The sequence below is a fragment of the Parasteatoda tepidariorum genome, chromosome 2, assembly GCF_043381705.1.
Source record: "Parasteatoda tepidariorum isolate YZ-2023 chromosome 2, CAS_Ptep_4.0, whole genome shotgun sequence".
Lineage (NCBI taxonomy): Eukaryota > Metazoa > Arthropoda > Arachnida > Araneae > Theridiidae > Parasteatoda > Parasteatoda tepidariorum.
This window is the reverse complement of record NC_092205.1, coordinates 54906958-54929393: the sequence shown is the minus strand read 5'-3', so window position 1 is coordinate 54929393 and position 22436 is coordinate 54906958. Positions and strand designations below refer to the sequence as shown.

At 28.8% G+C, this 22436-nt stretch overlaps 1 protein-coding gene across 1 annotated transcript in view; it reads right to left on the bottom strand.

The window, feature by feature from the left end:
- LOC107441429 (myosin light chain kinase, smooth muscle) overlaps nt 1-22313 on the bottom strand; it is a 31468-nt gene extending 9155 nt beyond the window's left edge. The window contains exons 1-7 of the mRNA XM_016054685.3: nt 22112-22313; nt 18568-18616; nt 12202-12298; nt 10509-10715; nt 3102-3243; nt 1249-1448; nt 90-242 (exon numbers count right to left, since the gene is read on the bottom strand). Of these exons, the coding sequence (XP_015910171.1) occupies nt 90-242; nt 1249-1448; nt 3102-3243; nt 10509-10715; nt 12202-12298; nt 18568-18601 (833 nt within the window). The 5' untranslated portion in view covers nt 18602-18616; nt 22112-22313. The remainder of the gene's footprint in view (nt 1-89; nt 243-1248; nt 1449-3101; nt 3244-10508; nt 10716-12201; nt 12299-18567; nt 18617-22111) is intronic.
- Nucleotides 22314-22436: the final 123 nt, after the last annotated feature.

Sequence of the window (22436 nt, the reverse complement as noted above, 5' to 3'; positions counted from 1 at the left end):
TCAAAGATACAACAATATAATTATATATATATATATAAGGTTAAAAGAAATTATTTTTAGAGAAAGTCAAAATAATAATCTATACTCACGTTAAATCTTTTATTAATAACTTAGAAATGAAATCTTTAGCTACTTGAGAAATATTCGAAAAGCTTTCATCTTCAAAATCAAATACGGCTTTTGTAACGTTTCCCATTGTTTCTAATTCTGTGTCTCCCATAAAGGGTGACAAGCCAGACAATCTACAAACAAAATTAGATAAAATTAAAAAAATACATATATTTTCTATAAATATACAATTTCATCGAAAATTCTAAAATTAATTGTTTGAAAATAAATGTGTGTAAAAAGTAAAAGGAGAAAAAAAATGACATTTTGATGAAATTTAATTTTAATTGTTTTCTATCACGAAAATGCACTTTATCTGCTTCATAAGATTATGAGATTTCATTCTGTATGTAGATAATATCGTGTTAAATTATACTTATAATGACAAGAGAAATTGTGCAATTTTATCTAACTTAGGACTTGTAATTGCGTGCTCTATTTTTTTGCAAAGTGGTCGGTTATAATATCGTGAATAAGTGTGTTCACTTTCATTACTGTAGTGATCAGATAACGAATGAAACTTACATTTACAGAACTCCGATAGAAATTGTAATGCACTATCGAAACTTCTGTATTAAACTATGGTCTAAAGTACCAGATCTTTTTGTGCATAGTCATTAAAGTCCATGTTAGCGTAAAATCCCTTTTACCGTAAAATATCATACCGTAATTTTTACAGTAATATTTACGTAATGGGAATAATTCCACGATTCAGTGATTTCAGTGAGTAATTCAGTGATTTACTGCAAATATTATTATAAGAATTACGGTAAATCAGATTTTTCGTTCAGTAACATGTTCCGATAAAATTAGATTTTATGGTAAAAAGTACGGGCATTCTGAGTGAGGTACTTTTTACCGTATATAGTTCCGGATTTTTTACATTGTGCTATCAAGTCTGGAAGTTATCGAAAATTTGATTACAAGAATTGTTTATTACATTTACGAAAGTTAGTGATTAAACACACAGCACAAATATAATTAGTATTTTTTTTTAAAAAAAACTAAAATATATTGCAATGAAAAAAAAACGTTGCTTCCTTTAATAAGTATGCTAGTATAACTTGAATGTTAACATAGTATATTTCTAGAAGAAAAGCAATATAATTTTTTTTAAATATAACTTATATGACTACTTACAACACATAACATATAACTCCAACACTCCACATGTCTGTAGTATAGGAAACTTTGTCAAAATTTACTACTTCAGGAGCTACGAATTCTGGCGTACCAAACAAAACTTGTAATTTTTTACTAGGATCATATTTTCTTGCTAATCCAAAATCTATAATCTTTATTTGGTTCCCTGTTCTCGTCATGCATAGAATATTTTCTGGCTGAAAAATATCATATCAACTCATTTAGAGAGCATATAATCTTTATAAATCATTATTGTAAATATTAGTTTTATAATTCAAGTTATAAATCAAGTATTAGTTTTTATTGCAGTTTCAGTAAAAAACGAGATATTTTTATTGTTATTTTAAAAAAAAATCAACCTAATAAAATAAAAGTAATTTCGTTATATGCAGTATAATTTTTTACGACATTCTGATTTTTATTGAAACAGTATATAGTACTAGATTTATTTATACAATACTCATGCCTCAAGGGCATGAAATTTGAAAACGGAATGACAGCTTTTCCCCCACCATGCATGAGCTGAAACATCCCATCATCTCCTGAGAACATCCTTAACTAGCTTTACTGCGGAGGATCTATTACTAAAAACGCTAATGGTTGCATCAAAGATAATGGAATGTTTGCACGATTTCAAGGATCTGGTTTAGAGCTAATCTAAACAATGGGCATAATTCCCACCACCACCATAAAGTCCTACTCATGTATTTAATTAAATTTTAATGGCAAGAACGGAAAAAAATCTTTTTTTTTTTTTTTTTTTTTTTTTGAATGAAAAAATAGCAGAATACTTCTTGAAAAAGAGATACACAACGGGGTAGATTTCTAATTAATCGGAATTAAAAATTGCTGACTACCTTTTGATATTTTCAATAAATTTTTTGACTTTACATGTAACTAATGAAATCAACGCATGTTTAAAATTTAAACATGCGTTCAAATGAGTTTGAGCTAATTAAGTAAAAATAAAGGTAAACTCAATGCAAAACCGGATTACATAAAATATTTTAAATCTTCGCAAGCATTGTTCTAGGTTCTTAAACACACACAAAATTATAAAATTTTACGATTTAAATATAAATATTATAAACTAGCTGCCAGAGGCTAGCAGTTGTTTCGCCTGCACGAGTCGCTGCTTCGCGGATTCTGCTGCATTCGACAGAACTGCTCTGAATCTATGGCACTGGTATTTTAAGGGATTGGGTGGTTTCCTCTTCATATTCGCCTTCACGAACTCACCGCTTCACTGGTCCAATTTGTTCCTTCTACTTTCGTGAGCATTAGCATTAAATTTGGGGTTGATACATTTATATGAAGAGAAAGTAGTGTTCGATTTGTTTTAAAAGCAATTTCTTTTCTACGTAAGTATTGTTTGCTCTAATATTTACACAAAACAACCAAAGTTAACAGTGGGAGCATATAATGAGTGACTTATGCTCTGCCACTCTCTAAAAGACATTTTTCGTCTAAAATGTCAATCATATTTTCTCTCCTTTTTTTGACCACTACATCTCGTGAATGAAGTAAACAAAAACACAAAATATCTAAAATAGCACTTACTTTGTAAAATTATAATCTCTTTGGTAAAATCATGTAATTAAAATAAATTTAAAGTATGCTTTTATAGTTATGTGATAAGGAGTTTCAGTAATCATATTAGTACCGTTAATTTTTAGTTATTATTTGTAAGTAATAATATCAAAGATACAACAATATAATCATAAATTCCAGACATTGTGAGTTAATTTCAAATATCTTGCAAATTTTCGATGCTTAGTTATCTGTTCTACAATAGAAATAGCATATTTTTGCCATATAAAAAGCAAGAATGCTTGCTGATATTTCATTACCTTCATATCCAAATGTAAAATATTTTTGCTATGCATATATTCTACACCTTCACATATCTGTCGTACAAAAATAGAGCATGCTTTTTCTGTTAATACAAAATCATCACTAATTACTCTTTCAAACAATTCTCCTCCTTCTATCCTAGAGTAAAAAGAAAATATTATTTAGTTAATTAAAATTTATATATTACTTAAAGATCAAAGACAAAAAAAAAAGAAAAAATGAAAACGCGAATAATACACATTCGAAAGTACAGAAATAGACATACTATAGTTTCTATAAACGAGAACCTTCCTCAGTGTCTAAACACCTCCATAGAAGTAAAAGAGACAAGCATTATCAAAATAGTTTAACCTAATAGGTACCGAAGAAAATGTTTGAAAAAGATAAGAAGGGAGATAAGACAAAGGGAGATAAGAAACAAGTGCGAAAGGATTTTGCAGGAATACATTAAAATATACTAACTATTGAGAAACGTCGGGATACTAAAAAGATCATTAGCTAAATTATTAGAATTTTTCAAAATATGGAATGACTCCCAAAAATCAAGTTCGGGGATTAATGATGTTAGCTAAAGAAAATTCATGCTAGTGATTTGAATTCCAATTTTGTAGAGCGACGGTTAATGTCCTGATTTTGTACATACCTTTCGTGCTCTTTAATTTGAAGTTCACGGGTACGTTTAGTTGTCCGAAATACGCAAGACCACACTGACACAAAATTTGATAACACCCCAGCTATTAATATCAACCATAAGGTCTGTAAGGTTTGTGAAATTCAGTGTATTTACAAAGGGAAAAAAAACGACTTTAATTTAAAATTTATTCAAAATCTTAGAAATTTTCCAATATTTATTTTTTATTTAACAGAAATCAAAAAATTTTGAAAATTACGGTACACAATTTCATTAAGTATGAAATTTTACATGGTAAAATGCGAAGTTTGAGGGAATTGGTTGAATAGTTCACGAGAAGTTGAATTTTAAAAGTGTCATATAGTTGAAGTTTGATTTCTCAGAAATTATTGAACCAATTTTGAAAAACATTTTGTCCTTTATTAAATTAAATTATATACTTTAAAACGACCTAAAAATTGCATACCTTAAAGTTCAAAATTTTTAATTACTATTAAATAAAATAATAAATATTTACAAAAACTTTTTCCTTACATTGAATTACTTTTGCGTAAACGAATTTCATAATTGTGTGTGAAAAAAATTTTCAATTTTGCTTTCAAAGTTCTCGAGTTGTGGCAAAATACGCAAAAGGAAAATTAACTTTAAGGGGTCCAAACTTCGGATTGCTCTTTTTGATCAAATTCTGGGGACCATATTTCCCAGATTGCGGCTACCCTCTATATTTTGAGGGTCAGAAATCCGAATCAGTTGAATAAAATGCATGTTAATCAGAGTACGTTTCGTTACTGCTTAAACAAAACCTAACTATCCTCAACTTAAAATATCATCTGCACTAATCAATTTGAATTAATGAGGCCTTCTCCTCAAACCATTGAGAATGAGTCCTAGAACATGAAGATACGATCATTATAGCAAAAGTTATTCAAAAAGGTCCTTTTGTTTAGCCCATTGTATATTTTTGCGCATGTTTTATTAATCTCCTTTTTAATGTCTGAAACTCTTGCTCACCATTTTTAAAATTTATCTGCAGCAAACTCTATGAAATGTATGGTTGATTGAAGCACAATATTTTACAAGACTAAACTTACTTGCCAGCCTTAAATATTTTGCCGCCAATAGTGAGCGGGCTCGTGGAAATTTCGTGAACTGTTTAAAATACATGGATCTTTTCATGTAAAGAAAACGTTTTACATTTAAGATATAGTAATTTTAGTTTGATAATAAATTCATATTAGAATAAAAAAATTGTGTTACAGAACAATCAACAAAAAGGTTAGCTGTCATTTATATTATCTCAGTACAGGGGAACATATGTCTCTCGGGTTAATATTAAGTAAGCTAAATTTCCTGAAATAAACTAAACATTAAGTGTTTAAAAACATTAGTTAATGTTTTAAAAATATTGGAAATGTGACAACTCTTGTTTGAGATTTTGATGTTCGTTGCCAAGTGTATTCTTATTCTTTAGTCGAAAAAAATATCTTTATCATTAATCAACCCAAATGGTGTGCGGAACGACGTGATTGCTATTATTAAACTCGAAAATAATTAATTTACATTTCCTTTTAACATTCAAAAGCATACTACACAAGAATAGGTAATCGTCCAAGAGGTACTAATTATAATTCTGAAGATACTTTTAAAAAATATACATAAAATAATAAGATTTTTTTTTATCAACGGTTTCTAATGGTTTCCATATTTTCAATTATAAGACTTTTTGTTGGGATTAAATTTTTATAAATCTTCTAAAAATCATAACTTTTTTGAAAAATAGTTTTCTTTTTTTTTAAGAAAAACCGTTAAGAAAAGTTACAGGTACCAATTAGTAGTGATGTTTTTATCAATAAAATAGTTTTAAAAATATTTTAACAATTATATTAGCAATCTTGAATTAATTCGTAGAAAAGTTAGATTTTTATTTTTTTAAACAATTTCTTTCTTTTTATTTCAGCTCGCATTTTGCTTCTCGTGTCTCAATTATTTTATTATTTCCCTGAAAGTTTGACATTCATTTCAGAAATTTCCCCCATGGATTACAGCCAGTCAGCGGTAAAAAGTACTCCTGCCATCGAACGTAAAAACAATGCACATTAATCTATAATAGCCATAAAAATAATGGTCTGCCCATTTATTTTCCTCGTAAAATGTATGGCCACTGACCGTAATTTAACAGTATGTTAGTAAAAGTTATCTTCGATTCGGCCCTTAAATTTATTTAGAATCCAGTTGATTTGTTTGTCAAATGGAGGCTAATTATTGAACTATATGGAGTAGTATATCTGTCAGGGAATGAAAGAGTTGCTTGTTAGTTGCTCGAGCATGAGAAATGCTCCTTGGTACTGACTGAGATTGAACCCAGAACCTTTTATCCGTTGGGTGATTATTGTAGCTACCATGGAAATGAGTGCGCACGTCAATAATTGAGTTAGATGGTTTTAATAAACTGATTATTTAATTTCACGATCAACTCTACAGGGTTTGCTGAGGTTCCATTCATTTAAACTCTCGGAATTTTTTCGTGCAAATTATCAGCCAATTCTTTGAATTTTTGGAAAATTTCTTATAATGTACAATTCAGTGATTTAAAAAGGCTTCTAAAAATGCTTTTGTCCATTTGGAGCCTTCAATGCGGAAGAAGTCATTGATGAAACCTAAACACAAGTTACGAATTGGTGATTGGAATGTAAGAACTACATTTGTTGCCCTTACATGGGCCCCTGATGGTAAAAGAACAAGAGGAAGACCCAGACTTACCATCCAGCGCATGTTTTTGGGCGAATTAAAAGAATGTAGAATATCTGGCTGAGAGGAAGCAAGATCTATTGCTAGAGACAGGAGGCGTTGGAGGGATGTGCTGGAGGCCTTAAGTGCCAAAAGGCACGTAGAGGATAAGTAAGTAAGTAAGTAAAAATGCTTTTGTAAATACTAAATATTTTACTTTATATTAAATATTTAGCTAAATATTTAACTGAATATTAAATACTAAACGTTTAACTTTTTATTTAGTTTGAGTGTAACAAAACGCATAGTTTTGCAAAAAAAAAAAGTTTCAAATGTGATTTTTTTGGTGTGTTTTCTCAAACAAGTGCAAAAGATAAAAATTGCATTTTGAGTCAATTTATATTCCTATTATGCGTCTGTATATAATATTTAAAGTTTTTTCGCTGACATACGAGGGATGATTTTTGTATTTTTTTAATTTATATTTTGATACAATTTTATAGGTTTTATAAAATTAAATCCAAACAGTATATAAAATATGTAATGAAATTTCATACCAGTAAAAAAAAGTCTATAATTTTCCTTTAAGAAGTCTCTTAAAGTATTTAAAACTGCATCACAGCTTAATTCTAAATGTATTTTATAAGATATATGCTAAGAAATATTACAGTTTCCGTAACCATTTACTGCTCAAACAATACCATACGGTGAGAAATTAAAATTTGCCGAACAACGGAACAAAAATTAGAAACAAAATTTTTAATTCGAAAAAAAGACATGATATCTTGTATCGGATGAATCTAAAATTTTTATGTACGTACTCTTTTTTTCCCCTTGATTTTGAAATAAAAAATAACTCATAGCATTTATGACAAGCAAAATAAATTTTAAAAATCTTAGCATTTTTCGGATAGCTGGCTTTTAAAATATGTAATAGCTACACTTGGCCTTATTATAAAGTTATATATTCCATTATATGTCAAAATAAACTGTTAATTTTCTGTCCAACATTAGTGTTTTTTTTTTTTTATTTACTGAGGAGTATTTCCTGTAAAAAATTTGGAAACAATCTAAAACTATGTTTTTTTTAAATTTAAGAAGCTGAGATAGGAAATAATTATTTTTAATTATTTCAGTGTAATCATGTGTTCCTTAGCTAGTAAAACTGCTATTGTAAAAAGCAACTATGTGCTATATTAGTAATACACGATTAACATACATTTAACGTAAAGTAAAAAAATATAAAATTTTAGAAAATTAAGGAAAATTGATTTTACTATCATTTTCATATGGTAAAATTTTGAAACTGCTTGCCATTACTTTCTTTATGCACTAGGAAATATAAATGGAGCATAAGTGAGCAGTAAAGAATGCTACTATTTTCGAAAAACTCATAATTCATGCTTATTACTACAAATTTTTGTAGAATTTTTTAATTTTTTGTAACACTAACAGCCAGACAATAAATTAACTATTAAAATATGATTCAAGCATATATGTGTTAATCTTATCCGAATATCGAGTGCAGCTGACCCACCACCAGGAATAGTTGTTTTTGCATGATAATTTAATAACAGGTAAAACAAAACAAAAAGTGCAAGTTTAGCAACTAGTATTATTTTTTTTTCAAGTCAAAGAACAGAAAAAAAATTAACATAAGTTTACTCATGCTTTTGAATACATCATGCACATGATTGAATGAATCATACACATGCTTTTGAATGCATCATGCAAATGGTTAAATGAATCATACACATGCTTTTGAATGCGTCATGCACATGATTTTGCACATCACGTGCCTGGTGCACTCAAAATTTGAAAATAGAAAAGAAGGCAGAATTAAAGTTCATAAAACACAAGACCACAAAAAGAAAAGATTAGGACATTTTATAGTTTCCATATGAGCAGAATAGTAAATTTTTGCGTAATTTAACTGAAATTAATATATGTATATATATATATATTATTCATTATGTTAAGTTGTCTTAAGTGTTAATTTAAATAGCATTCAAATTAATTATACGTCAAGTATTTATTTAAATTTGTTTTATTAGGTATTCTAAAGTAATAATTTGAGTAGTGTTAAATAATTAATTATGTATAAGGTATGTATTTAGAATAATTTTGCATTTTTATAGAAATAAAAAATTAGTAATTTTTTAGATTTATTTTTGATCCCTTCTTAAAATGGCTGTAGAAATTTAAAACATAAACGGTGCTATGATGCAGCATACTTTCATACCAATTATTGGTGACGAACCTCTTGGGAACAATAGCCTATGTAATATGATACTGAAGCTATGGCTCGAGACTTGCGTGAGGAAGTAGTACAGCACGTAATATACCACGTAATGTAATACAGCACGTAATGTAGTACAGCACGTAGTTTTCTATCTATCTCATTATAGCCTACTATTATATGCTGAAATACCCCGAACTCATAGTCACGGTGGTTTATGAGATTTAATGAATGCCGGGTGATTTTACAACTTTTGGGGGACAACTTTGACAATATCAAGGACATGTCTTGAAAATAGTTAAAATTGAAAGTACTTCAGCTCGAGCAAAGCCACGGGCAATGGCTAGGCGGTAACGAAATTTGGTTAATGTATTATTTAAAACTTATTACGGAGCTGGGATTGAAAGAGGGGGCTGAAAAATTAGAATATTTAATTGCAGCTGTTCTGGGCAAACTGCTTGTTTACTATTAAAGCTTATGTCTTGTACAAGACAATTCTGAAAGGTGACCAAACTGGTTGAATAAAATAAGTAAATAAATAAATAAATTTGCTAAATAATGTACGAAATAAATGTACTGAAAAGGACATATAGTTTTTCTAAAATAAGAACTCCCCCAGACATTCGTCTGGACCTGTGGCCGTGAATATGGTAACGAGATATGACTATTTCAAGTAGGAATGCGGGGTCATTGTTTTGGAGTGGTTTCGGCTCAAATCAGCGAGAGAAAGGGAATCTCTTTCTTCGGTCTATTGTGTTAGTCCTAGAGTGAGTTTACCCTCTTTAAAATGCGGCATTCTTGTTTCCATAGCACCAGACGGCTTCAGACTTCGTGGCAGGGGGGCTCTTAGTTTCGACACACTATACTATATTATCGGTTCTATTCCCGTACTTTTATTTTATTTTATAACCGTCTCTAAGCAGCCGACCCAATTTTATGGGTTTACGAGTACTAATGTTCAACTCCGTAGCCTTGTAATTTTAAGTTCAATCCAGATGACAAGGGAACTCCTGAATCAAGTAGTGGGAGAAATTTGCCTCCATGGAGAACTTTTTGATGGAACTAACCTACATTTGCGTTACAGGGAGACGAAAGTCACAAAAACATCCCATGGTTAGCCTGACGGCAAGGGTTCTCAAACCCATGATCTGTCTACCACTGAGGATATTTTAGGTCAGCACTGAGATCGGTGAAAGCCAGGAATGGAATTCGTATAGACCAACCATCGCCTGTCCACCTCATTGGAAAGTGAAAGTTTCATCCCCTAAAACACCACGACTCTGAACTTTTACTTGGTTTTAATTTTTTTTTTCGCTTTAGTATAACATAAGGTATTTTCTTTCATTAGGAAAAGTAAAACAAATCGTCATGGTAGGCCAGTAGTTAGAGAATTGGACTGCTTCATGGATAAGCCGAGGTTCGATTCTCAACTCCGTTAAGACCACCATATACATGATTATAAAAACTTTTAAATCGAAAATTCTGTGGTTGGTCACTGAGCAGTACTATGGGTAAAGTGCTTCGGGGAGAATTTCTTTCCTTTGAGATCTACGTTTAAATTGAAAAAGTGGCCTCACACGAATGACTGCTGGTGCCATCTATCCTAAGGGGTTCTGAAATAAGACATACATTCACACTTGTGGTGCTCTCTTCAAAAGGCGCACCTTCCTTACTTAATTCACAAAAGGCCAATGACTGGTGAGCTTGGCTAGTCCAAGTGCCATTAGAAACAACAACAATAAAATAAATCCCGACTAGTGTAGTAAAAAGAAACTCATAATTCCAGTATAAATTAGAGGTACTCACAATTCTAGAATAAGGCACATTTCTTTTTTTCCGTCATCAAAAGCATCATAGAGTTGAAGCAAACGAGGATGCTGAAGCAATCTCATTATTTCTACCTCCCTCTCCACATCTTTACGATCTTCCAGTCGTGGGGTGTAGATGAATTTGGCAGCAAGTTTTCGCCCAGTAGTTTTCTCCGTGCATTTGTAGACCGTCCCGAACTTGCCTCTTTAAATTAAAGAAATCATTAGATTTGTATGGAAAAAAAACTTAAAATCCCTTTACGTAGAATGTTTCTAAAAGTTTTAGTTTATACTGTCACCCTTATTGTTATTAATATTATTTTTTTTTTAATTTTACATTTCAATTCGTAATAATGATTTTTATACTAAGCAAATTATGAAGTAATAGCATGATGCTATACAATTCTTTCCAAATAACATAGAGCTAAGATTTTCAATTTCCATTTCGTAATAAATTAAAATATGCATGTAATGATACCTTTAAACCCCGAGAAAAATTTAATCTGTAAGTAAAGTTACTCTAATCTTAAGAAAAGAGGAAACGTAATAACAACAAAAAAGTTGTTCCAAAGGTCTTCATAGTGATACTAGCGAGATTATAACTACCTTTTTATTAAACTTGATGTTTTATTTCAAAATACTTTGCCTTAAATAAATTCTAGAAAAATATATTAAAATACTATCAACTGGGTATACCTCGTCAGACTTTCAATAGAAAATTCGTGTATTTATGGAGGGGGAGAAAGAAAATGTGGAAAAAAGTTTCTCTTTTTTCTAGATTTCGAGGGGTGCTAAATGAATTGATTCATTATGTTTGAATATACTTTCATTTTTTTCCAATAAAAATTCAAAAGTTATAATAAATTTTAAAACGCAGACAAAGTAACTAAGATATCCAAGGTAAGTTTGACTTTGAAGAAAATAAATTTTATTTTTCTTAAAGAAAAAATAATAATATTTATTCTATATTTATATTAGGTAATTGATTCTCATTATAAAAATTCAGTAGACACAAATTTTAACGATTCAATGGGTCGGGAATTTTCACAGAGTACATTTCCTCAGGAAATTTCTCTTTTACTCAGATTCATGCTCGTAAGATCTAAATTTATTCGTCAATTATAATACTTTTATCTTTTCATTTTCGTCCTTTTCATCAGAACTGGTTGAGTCATGAGTATAAATGATTGGTTAAGTCACAATTAAAATGCTGATATATATATATATATATATGACAATTCATGGTGCTCAGCAGAACAATGACATGAAAATTAATGAATAAGACTCAACAATCACATTCCTCCAATTTGTATTTTATGCAACACTTATCCTACCAACTGTATCACTCGAATTCATCAATTTTTCTAAGGTGCTCAAACTGTTTGCTTACGGTCAATTTGGAAAATAAATAGCTTCACGGTGATTAATTAATGGAATAACTGTTACTAACATTAAAAAACATTAAAAAAATAATATAGCATTACAAACAAAGTAACTTCACTGGGCAAAGTCAACCCTGCTGGCGTCAATGAAATTTTTCAAACATTAGAAAATGAATAAATAAAACATACTAAATTCATTTTATGGTTACTTTTCTTTATATCCTTTTAGTTTATTTTCTCAAGTTTTATATTTTATTTCCTTAAATTTAAAGTGGCATTTATGAATTAAATTTCAGTAAACATTTCTACCTGCCAAGTTCGGCATGCAAATTGTATTCTTCCTTGACATCTGTTCCTATTTTCACTTGAACATTTCTTGGCTCAAAAGCTAAATATATGTCTGAAACTGTAAAAAAAAAGTTTTTTAGACATTTTACTCATTGCAATGCAAAACACTGTTTTATGATTAAGTTTTTCAGTTAAAATGACAAGATCGCATTTTGTCATAATAAATGTTGTTAATGGCAGCAGAAACGGTATAACGATTATTGAAGTATACTGGATAAATACTACTCAGAGTGGCATTTATCATTTAAAAATCTCCCAAGTCATGGTTCTTTTTCGAAAAAAATGTTTTCTAGACACACTTTTATTCACAAATTTCTCAAAGAAATAAAAAAAATTTGACGGATTGAATTTAAATAGACTTTCAATTTTTAATATCATAATATGATTCATGACAACATCATATTTTTAAAAAAAAATCTTTCGGACCATCATCAGTTATCATAATTTAAAAAAAAAAATTCTCTGAGTTTAAAAGAGGCAGCAAGTACACTGTTTCTTATTTCAGTTTTGTTAAATATTAAAAAAAAATTATAACAGTAGGTACATTTGTTTCATCAAATGAAAATTTAAAAATGAAAAAATACCATAATATATTTCATATCTTCAATTATATCACTATTTCTAAGAGTTCTTTGGAAACTTACTTTAAATAATTATTTCACAATAAAGGAAATATGGTAGAGCATTATGCGATATCTAAATGTTTTGTAGAAATTACAAATGTTCATTAGATATATCTGTATGTGATTTAAAATTAAATAATAATTATCATTCAACATTTAAATTCATGGACAGTTGAGATACACAGTAAAAAATTTCAGAGCAAATTACGGTATAATATACCGGCCATAAGTACCATTTTACCGTAAGATACTATACCGTAAATTAATTACAGTAATTCAGTGATTAATATTTAATTAATAATATTTATTAATATTAATTTTATTAGAGAATCCAGTGAGTAATATTTAATTAGAGTAATTCAGTGATTTTACGGTAATAATTACTATTAAAATTATGGTTTATCAAATTTTTGTTCTATAGCATGCTTCAGTAAAAATGTATTTTACGGTAAAAAATATCGACACTCTGAGTGCCGGTACTTTTTACTATAAGTTTATCCAAAATTTTCTACAGAATAATATTTTACAGAAATATGCATTTTATTCAGGCATTTAACTGCTTTTCATGCATATATTTATTATATAATTATTTTACAGAATTATTTTACATTTTCAAACGTTTTAACGGCGCTACAAATTTATAGTTAAATTGCATCAAAATAGCTTTCCTAATTTTTTTTTTAAATAAAATGCTCATTAACTTTTTGATCATGCAATTATGAATCATGTTAACATCAGAATAAACTGTTTTTATCTGTAGTTAAAAACTTTGATTTTTTTTAAGGTAAGACAAAAGTCAAAGTTGGGTATCTTCTTTCGATTGAGTAGTTCTTCCTCTGCCGAAGATATTATCCAAAACAAACAATCTCACCTCTACCTTCCTTTCAACTAATTTGTTTTTCCTCTGATGAGTTCAAAGTTTTTAAACATCTTATGCTAAAAGTAAGACAGTGAGATTTTGAAACTGATCCGGTGGGCAACATTCCAAGCAGAAGAAAAAACTAAGTTCATGGCACATTTCGGAAGTAGGGTGGTTAGAGTGAAAAAAAAACCGCATCTAAGCAAAGTTCTTTTTTCTTTTTTTTCATTCGAATTCTAGATTTTTTTTACTTATATATATATGAGAACAGACCTATTTTATTTAGGGAGCTTACTAAAGTTGAGTTGTTTTACTTAGAAATAGGCTAATGTTTTTATCTGGAGGGAAACAAGACATTCCCCAGAGAAAACTAATAAACTAATTATCTTTTTCCTTTTCAGACAATTTGCCCTACCAATGCTTTCAATGCTTTTTATTCTATTTTGGTTTTTTATTCTATTGCATGAGATTTTTGTTACCAATTCTTAAATACTTTTAATTCGCTGTTTTAAAATCTGAAATCGGGTTCTCTCCCCAAGCCAGATTTCTTTTTTTGAATTATTACATTTTTGGTCCATTTTTTGTCAAAATGTACAAGTTTAAAAGTGTCATATGTAACAGGTAGTCTCATAAACTTCTAATAGAATTAGGGCACATCATCAGGATTATACCCGGAAACGTCATATTACACCACTAGGGACTCTTCCCTATTATGAACTATTTCTTCGTGTGCTTCTGAACAGGTCAAAATAGGGAAGAGTCCCTATTCGCTTGCGAAGACAATTCTGGGCATGCGTTTCTATGTAATTTTAATCCTGATGATGTGCCCTAACTCCGTTGAAAGTCTTCCGCAACACTTACGGAACCCCATGTTATATATGACGTTTTTAAACCTGTGCAATTCAACAAAAATAGACGAAAAAATAATTTTAAAAAAAGTCTGCAGCTTTAAGTGGATTTTTTAGAGTTATTGGTACTAACTTTGGATTTGAAACCCCCACCCCGAATTAGGTAAGATCAAGTATTTGTATAAATTCAAGAAAAAATAATAATAATAAATAAATAAATAAATAAACAAAAATTTAAAAAAATTGTTTTCCAGTGTTATTAATAAAATAAAAAAAAATAAAAGCGCATATTATTTCAGATATCTAAGAATTTAACTTCAAGTGATATTTTAAAATGTTACGTTTGTTAACCCTCGTTTCATAGCAACGCATATTTAGTGAGAATAAAGTTAGAAATCCTGTTATACGAAATATATTTATGAAAATTAAAGTCTAAAAACTTAAAATGATCGTGTTAAATTTTATAGAATACTAATATGTAATAAATTTAATTCCATACGTTTTTTTGATAGCTATAGCTATAACAAACTGTTGCAATGCTGTACCATAGTTTGGCAGTTCCTGTTGTTGTACTTGATATTAATTTCTATGGAAATACTATGCTAAAAATTAATGTATTTTTAATTAATATTTAATGCACTAGAAGTTTTCAGCTGTAAAATGAATTTCAACATAGTGAATTGAATTTTATTATTGTTATTAAACATAGTTTATACAATCATAGGATAGATTGCTTCAAATTTATTTGCAGGACTAATGTACGAGTAAAACATTAATAAATGTTTGCTTCGAAATTTTTCAAACAAAACATTTAAAAAAAAAAAGTGCGTCATTCGCACACTTTAAATAAAATACCAGAAAATAAAGATGTTTAAATGAAATAAAGAAGACATCCATCCCGAAGTAATTTCCGTAGTAAGGGTTAAAATTTAAATCATTGTAAAAGAATTTTTATATGTTTTGAATAGAGCCTTGAATTCAAAAAACTGTACTTGTTTTTTGTTTTGATCATAGTAATTAATACGAGACAATTTAGTTTTTGTAACTTATATTCCACCAATGTATGCTACTTGCTCACTTACGTGAAATAATTTGAAGTGTCCTAATTTGAAGTATTTTTTCCAACTCATTATTTATTCATTGGTCAATTATTTTATTAGTCAATTAAAATTTGGTAATATAATGTAAGTTTTGGAGAAAAAAAATTTTTAAAAACTAATTAATAAAAAATAATATAAAATTATAAAAAAAATAATAAAGAATTTCTCATCTTTAATATTATTTTCCCTTTAATAATGATGTACAATATCTAGTTTACTAATTTTTAGTAAAGAGTACTGTATTAAAATATAAATGCTGAACATTTTAATATATGTGGAGCAATCCAATATATTTTATAATATAGTAAACTATAAATATATAAGCGAAAAGAACTTTTGTTTTGGAATTGTCAAACATTTTCATATTATTCTCACTAGCTCGCTAAAAACAAAATTAACTGGGAATGACTGAAAAGTGATATTCGTCTGAGATGAAACTGAAAAAACTGTTGACACAAGACTTAACTGAAGTGTCATTTCCTGGTAATAAATCCTTTCCATTTACCTAGACTGAAAAAAATACATACTGTATTTAAGTCCAAAACTAAACGAATGATTAACACCTACAACTCTTCCGTTTCTCTAATTCTTTTTGAGTATCCAGACATTTTACAGCGCGATTATGAGCTGTGATAACCTTTGGGTGAAGAATTCGAAACGTGACACCCTCTAAGATGACTTGTAGGAACAGATGTCACCCTGCAGATTTTTATAAGTCGTTGCCAAACTTTAAATACTAAATAATAGAAAATTCCTACTCGTCTGGATGATGTGAAGTTGTTCTCTTTTGAGACATGACGTAATTCGGAGTTCTTTCATAAAAGAGTTTGCCAAAACGACAAGTATCTTGCCAGAAAACGTATACAACTCTTTCAAGAAATCTGTTTTCTCTGTCTTCCTCCATTCACCTTGAAGATTAATGTGCTATAGAAATAAACCATAGCGTATATGCAACTATTTTCGTAGTTTACGAACTGGAATTTGTTTATTAACTTAAATTTAGGTGTTAAAAAATTAAATGAAAAGATTTAGCTGAGTATTTGGGAAACTTTAATTAATTTTTGTTTCAGTATAAGAGCGATGTCAAAGGAATTTTTATGTGGACATACCGTTTCTAAGGAAAATTTCAATATATACCGTAACAAATACACCGAAGAGCCATTACATTATGACCACACTCCATCTATAACAAAGGGCTCTCCCAGGTTTTCATGGTTTCTCGCCCAGGAACAATGTTTTCATGGGGCACATTAGGACCCATAATCCTCATAGAACAATCCCTGACGTCTGTAAGCTACTTGAACATAGTTGCAGACCAGGTTCACCCATTCATGGCGACAGTTTTTCCTGCGGGGGATGGTGTTTACCAACAGGATAATGCACCATGTCGTAAGGGTCGAATCGTCATGGATTGGTTCGAGGAACATTCCAGTGACTTTCAAGTCATGTTTTGGCCCCCAAATTTACCTGACCTTAATCCAATAGAGCATTTGCGGTCCTACTTGGAAAACCAAATTCGTGCTGCCACTCCACCCCCTCACAATGTGAGGGAATTACAGGACCAGTTGGTGAGCGCTTGGTACCAGATACCTCAGACTACCTATCAGCACCTTGTAGAATCAATGCCATCGCGGGTGCCAGCAGTTTTGAGGGCTAAAGGTGGTCCTACATGCTATTAGCAGGGAGGTCATAATGTAATGGCTCTTCGGTATATATGCTGATTGGTTCTACAGTAGTAAACACAGCTTATGAAGTCATTTGTAAACATACTTGTAGGAGTGTTTGTGCCAACCAAATTTTATCCTTGCGAATAAAAATTATAAGCTTGTGGGCCACGATCTTTTGCTTTTGCAGTGTTAGGCAAAAATTATTTTGACCAAACGTCAGATCTTCCTTTTTTCGTTTTTATTCATGTCTTTGACTAAATTGTATTGAAAACTGCTGATTAATACAGTAGAAAACATATGGGAGACTCTTTTTACTATTTTATTGATCAATCGTAATTTATCTGTCATCTAATTTAGTGGATATTCGATAGCCCACTCAAAATATTCAAAAAAAGATACTGTTTTCCTGTGGTCTAAAAGTATTAGACATAAATAAGGAATTGCATTCGCATTTCTAATATTTTTCATTCCTTTATCATAATAAAACTTAGTTTGATTTACGATTGCAGGAGCGGCGTGCAGAGATCTAAGAATGCCCGTGGCAAACTTTTCGATTAGATGTCCTTTAATAGGCAGCACTTAATGAAGCAAATGAATCAAAAGGTTGGAACGATATGCATTTAGAAAAATTTGAACCCATAATTGCAAGCATAAATTATTCTATGGCAAAAAATTTTTTTATTTTAAACAAATTGTGTACTCGTAGTTTTTTTTAATCTAAAAAAGAAGTTAATGGCCCCTAATTTATGATTTAACTTGTTTAAAAAAATTTAATTTACTCCTCTTAAAATGTCTTAATTTTAAGTTTATTACAAAATGAGTCTCACTGAATCACCTTCTGCACATCCCTGAATTGCAGCAATAAGAAACTAAAACTTTAAATAAACACAAATATTAATAAAAGTATATAATTATAGAATAATTAATTAAAAATTAATTAATAAAAATGATACGAGAGGAGAATTACATTAAAAGTACTAGTAACAACTATTATATAGAAATCGTAAACCGATAACTTATGTCTAAGTATATCCTCACTGTTCATTTGAGTAATATAGTTATAAAACCAAACAAAAGTATTATTTTCGAAGTTTAGAAAATTAGAAATTCTTTACAAATAATATACTATTTTTTTGTCTTTATTAATCATCTATAATGAAAAAAATCACGTTTTTAATAATCAATAAATTGTTATAAACAATAATAAGAGCAGGGGGAGTTTTTGCTTACCACTTTTCTCCTCTGTTTCATCTACATAGATCATTATCTAAGACAGACTCTGCAACAAAAACATGCTATAGAGTTTACTATTCTGAAGCAATTAATAAACTTTTTGCATGGATAAAGTAAATTAAACTTCTACATATTCATGGAAGTAAAATCATAAAGAATACAAAAACGTAATAAAATGAGATTTAGTGATATAAATAAAATTTATGATGTATATATGTATGCGGAAATTGTTTTTGATATTTGTAAAATATGACAACCAGTCATATCTCCGTACATTTCTGTACAATAATTTATTTTGCATCATTTCTGTATTGAAAAAAACTCTTTTTATACAGGAGTTCATTCCAGAAATATTTTAATTCCTATATGCTCAGGAGTTTACCAAAGTTTCAATAGCGATAAATATTTCTAATAGTGAAGACGGACTAGGAACATTGTTCACCATGAGTAACCATTTAAAATGAACTACTGTTTACGTACTGACTAAGCAAATAACGAAATAAAAAATAAAGGGCTTTCATTTAAATTCATTTATTAAGTGTGTTTCTTTTTTTTCAGTTTATGTTTGAAAAACGGCAACAGTCAAAGAAAGAGCGGTTTTGGTTAGCAAACCAAAATTTAGCATTCTTAGAAAACAAATATTTTAAAAAAAAGTTAAATCCTTCGCAAACAAAATTTTTGGAAAAGAGCTTATGAATTAAAATTTTTCAACCAATTAATTGAATTTTTCTTTAAAAAAATTTACTGGAAAATGGGATAGACATATTTTGTTTTATGTAAGACTTAAGTGCACAGCACTGTCAACAAAATTGTAGTGTAATACTTCAGTAAGCAGTGAATAAACATAAAGACTTTTAAAGGTAATAAAATTAATTATAAAAATAAGTTTTGATTAAATTTATGAAATTATAAATTCATACAAAGGTCACTGTGAAATTTTGAAGATATGCACACGCGAGAAGCGGCTGTAAAGATATTATTTGGATTTCACAATATATAAATTTTTATCTGTGCAGACGATTTTTTGACTAATTGATTCTATATAGTTTGCCGGGGGAAAAGCTCAAGACAGAATGAAATATAGCGTTGACGCAAATATATTTTTATGCTAAGATCTACTAGGATTTTAAGGGGGGATTAAGAAGAATGTTCTAAAACTAGAAATGAAAAGCCATTTCCTGCTACTGTATTCAGATAGCAAACAGATTTCCCCACAAGTTGCAGCTGGATACTTCTAAAATTTCGTAAATATTACTTCTAATGAGTAGGAGTACTTCAAAAATTTCGGAATAACCCTGCGCATTTATCTGAACAAATTTATCGTTTGATATATTTTGTATATCACTTCTAGAAATTTGCCGATACTTTGATATTTTTGGACGAAAGTTTTATGTTTTATTAATTTTTTCTTCGTTATAGTTTTACCTATTGTGTATCTATGAACTATTTTTCTCAAGCTTTATAAAAGTCGAATTTCATTTATTCAGTAAATAACACTGTATGGGATAATAGTGACTAGGAATTTTATTCAGTTTGTTTATGCGTTGTTAATTAGTTTTCTTACAGCCATTAAGATTTTTGGAGTCATCGTAAAAAATATCACATTACATAAAAGCAATGCGATAATTTAGCGAAGCCTATTTATATCACTCGTCGTTTCGTATTCAGTTTTTAACGTAATTTATATGTTTTAAATTAAGTTAAATTGTTATTTTTTTACTTTAATATATTATTTTTCAATTCAAAACTGAAGTTGTAATAAATTCTGGCTTAAATATAACTATGAATTTAACACATACATTCTAATAGCAATTTCTAGTATGATAGGTTAATTTAAATTTCGATACTCAAAAGCAATAAAAAATTAGAAACACAAACAATTTAATTATTAAACAATGAAATATGGATACACAAAAATTTATTGGTTCAATTTTAGCCATATTATAGTAAACTACTTTACAACATTTTTGAAACCTGGAACAAAAACATACTCAAATGGATAAAATCTCAATCATTAGGTTAGCGAAATTGCATTTAAAAAAAAAAAAAAAAAAAAAAAAAAAAAAAAAAAAAAAACTTATATTGCTATTGCTTACACTAGTTTCGGTGAAGTCTGAAAAGCTGTTTTAGCTACTTACTTTTAAAAATTAAAATTTATTTCTGAATGTCTATGTTTTTAGCATAAAATATGATAAGTTTTTAATAAAAGTTAATTTATATTAATTTAATTATATTAAAGTAAATAATAATGATGCCGCAAAATTATATCACAACCCAAAAAAAGCTTTTCTAAAAAATAGAATAGATATTTTCTTTTTTTTTAAATTTTTTGTATTTGATTTATACTTTAAGCATTTAACTAATCAAGGTTTCAGTATGATTATAAAATCTTACAACTAACCCATAGAATTATTTATAACAAAAATACAAAAGCTTGAATATGAATTCAAAAGTGTTTGAAATAATTTCATCAAATAAAATTACTATTTTTTTGTATTTCAGTGACTTTAGGTATTAAAAAGCATATTCGAATTACTTACTCCTTGGATTACGGTTAAAAATATATATCCAGTGATTATGGAATCTTTTTAACAAGCTTATTTAGTTTGTTTTAATAATATAGTCGTTTTTTATTAATAATAACTTACAAAAACCCTTTTCAAACGCAAACAATTTTGAAATATATACAGATTTAAATTCAAGAAATATTTATAAAGTTTAAAAACATATCATTATTAAAAAAATTTTAAATATCTAAGATCGTAATGCAATCAAAATAAAAGAATTATTAACAAATAGAACATTTTTAAGGGGAATTCAAAATAATCTTTGAGGTAAAATTATTTGTGTATTTATTTTTTTTTGTTCATAATAATAATTTCAATAGTGATGGTAATTAAATTAAAATCGTTTATTTTATAATAATCCCATTTTTTAGAACATATGTTTGATATATATTACATTTATAACAAAAGATGAAGTTTTATAAATATTGATAATAATTGTTTAATAATTTTAGTAACCCTCAATTATTAGTATTAACCATAGTAGTTATCTTTAGTGTGAACTACAATCACAATCACTTACAGAAATAAATATTACAATATATATTTCTAATTTAAATAAAATATTGACGAACATAACATTACATATTTGAGCATTAATATGTTTAAATATTTATACCAGAAATGTTTTTATAATTACTTACAATGAATGCTTCCTAATAAATTTAATATTTTTATGATGATGTTTTGAACAAATTTCGATGCCAAACTATTTATAAAACTATTTGTTTTCTGTTCGTTTGTTTACATTAAAAAGATCTAGTTCCACAAAAAAATCACCCTCAAACAATCTGCTCTAGATAATAGACAACAACGCATACGCGTGTTGTCAGTTTTCTAAAAATAACGGCCGCCTGAATTATGACTCAAAAATTAAACTACAACTAAAATATTAAAAGAAAAAAAAAACACTGGAATGCAACTTATCTATCAGACGGTTATAAGTTCAAAAATTTTGAAATCTGAAAAATGCATACCTAAACTGAAAACTCCTTACGATTTTTGAAGCTTTGATCATGAGTTTAACTGTCACGCCAAGTTTTCCACATGAAAACTCTCAACATTATCCACTGTTTCGAACTCATGAAAGTGAAAAAACGGAGCACTTAAAAAACTCAAAAGATTTCCTTCTGTGAGTGGCGATCTCTCGTTTCTATCCCTTGGAGGTTCTGCGACTGCGCATTATTTTGTGACTGTGACGTCATTTCTTGGTTGGGGGATTCTGCATGATATGCAAAAGTATTCGTTTGTTTGTATAACTTGGACTGTTGTTTTTTATGGGTTAAATTTATCTTCTAACTA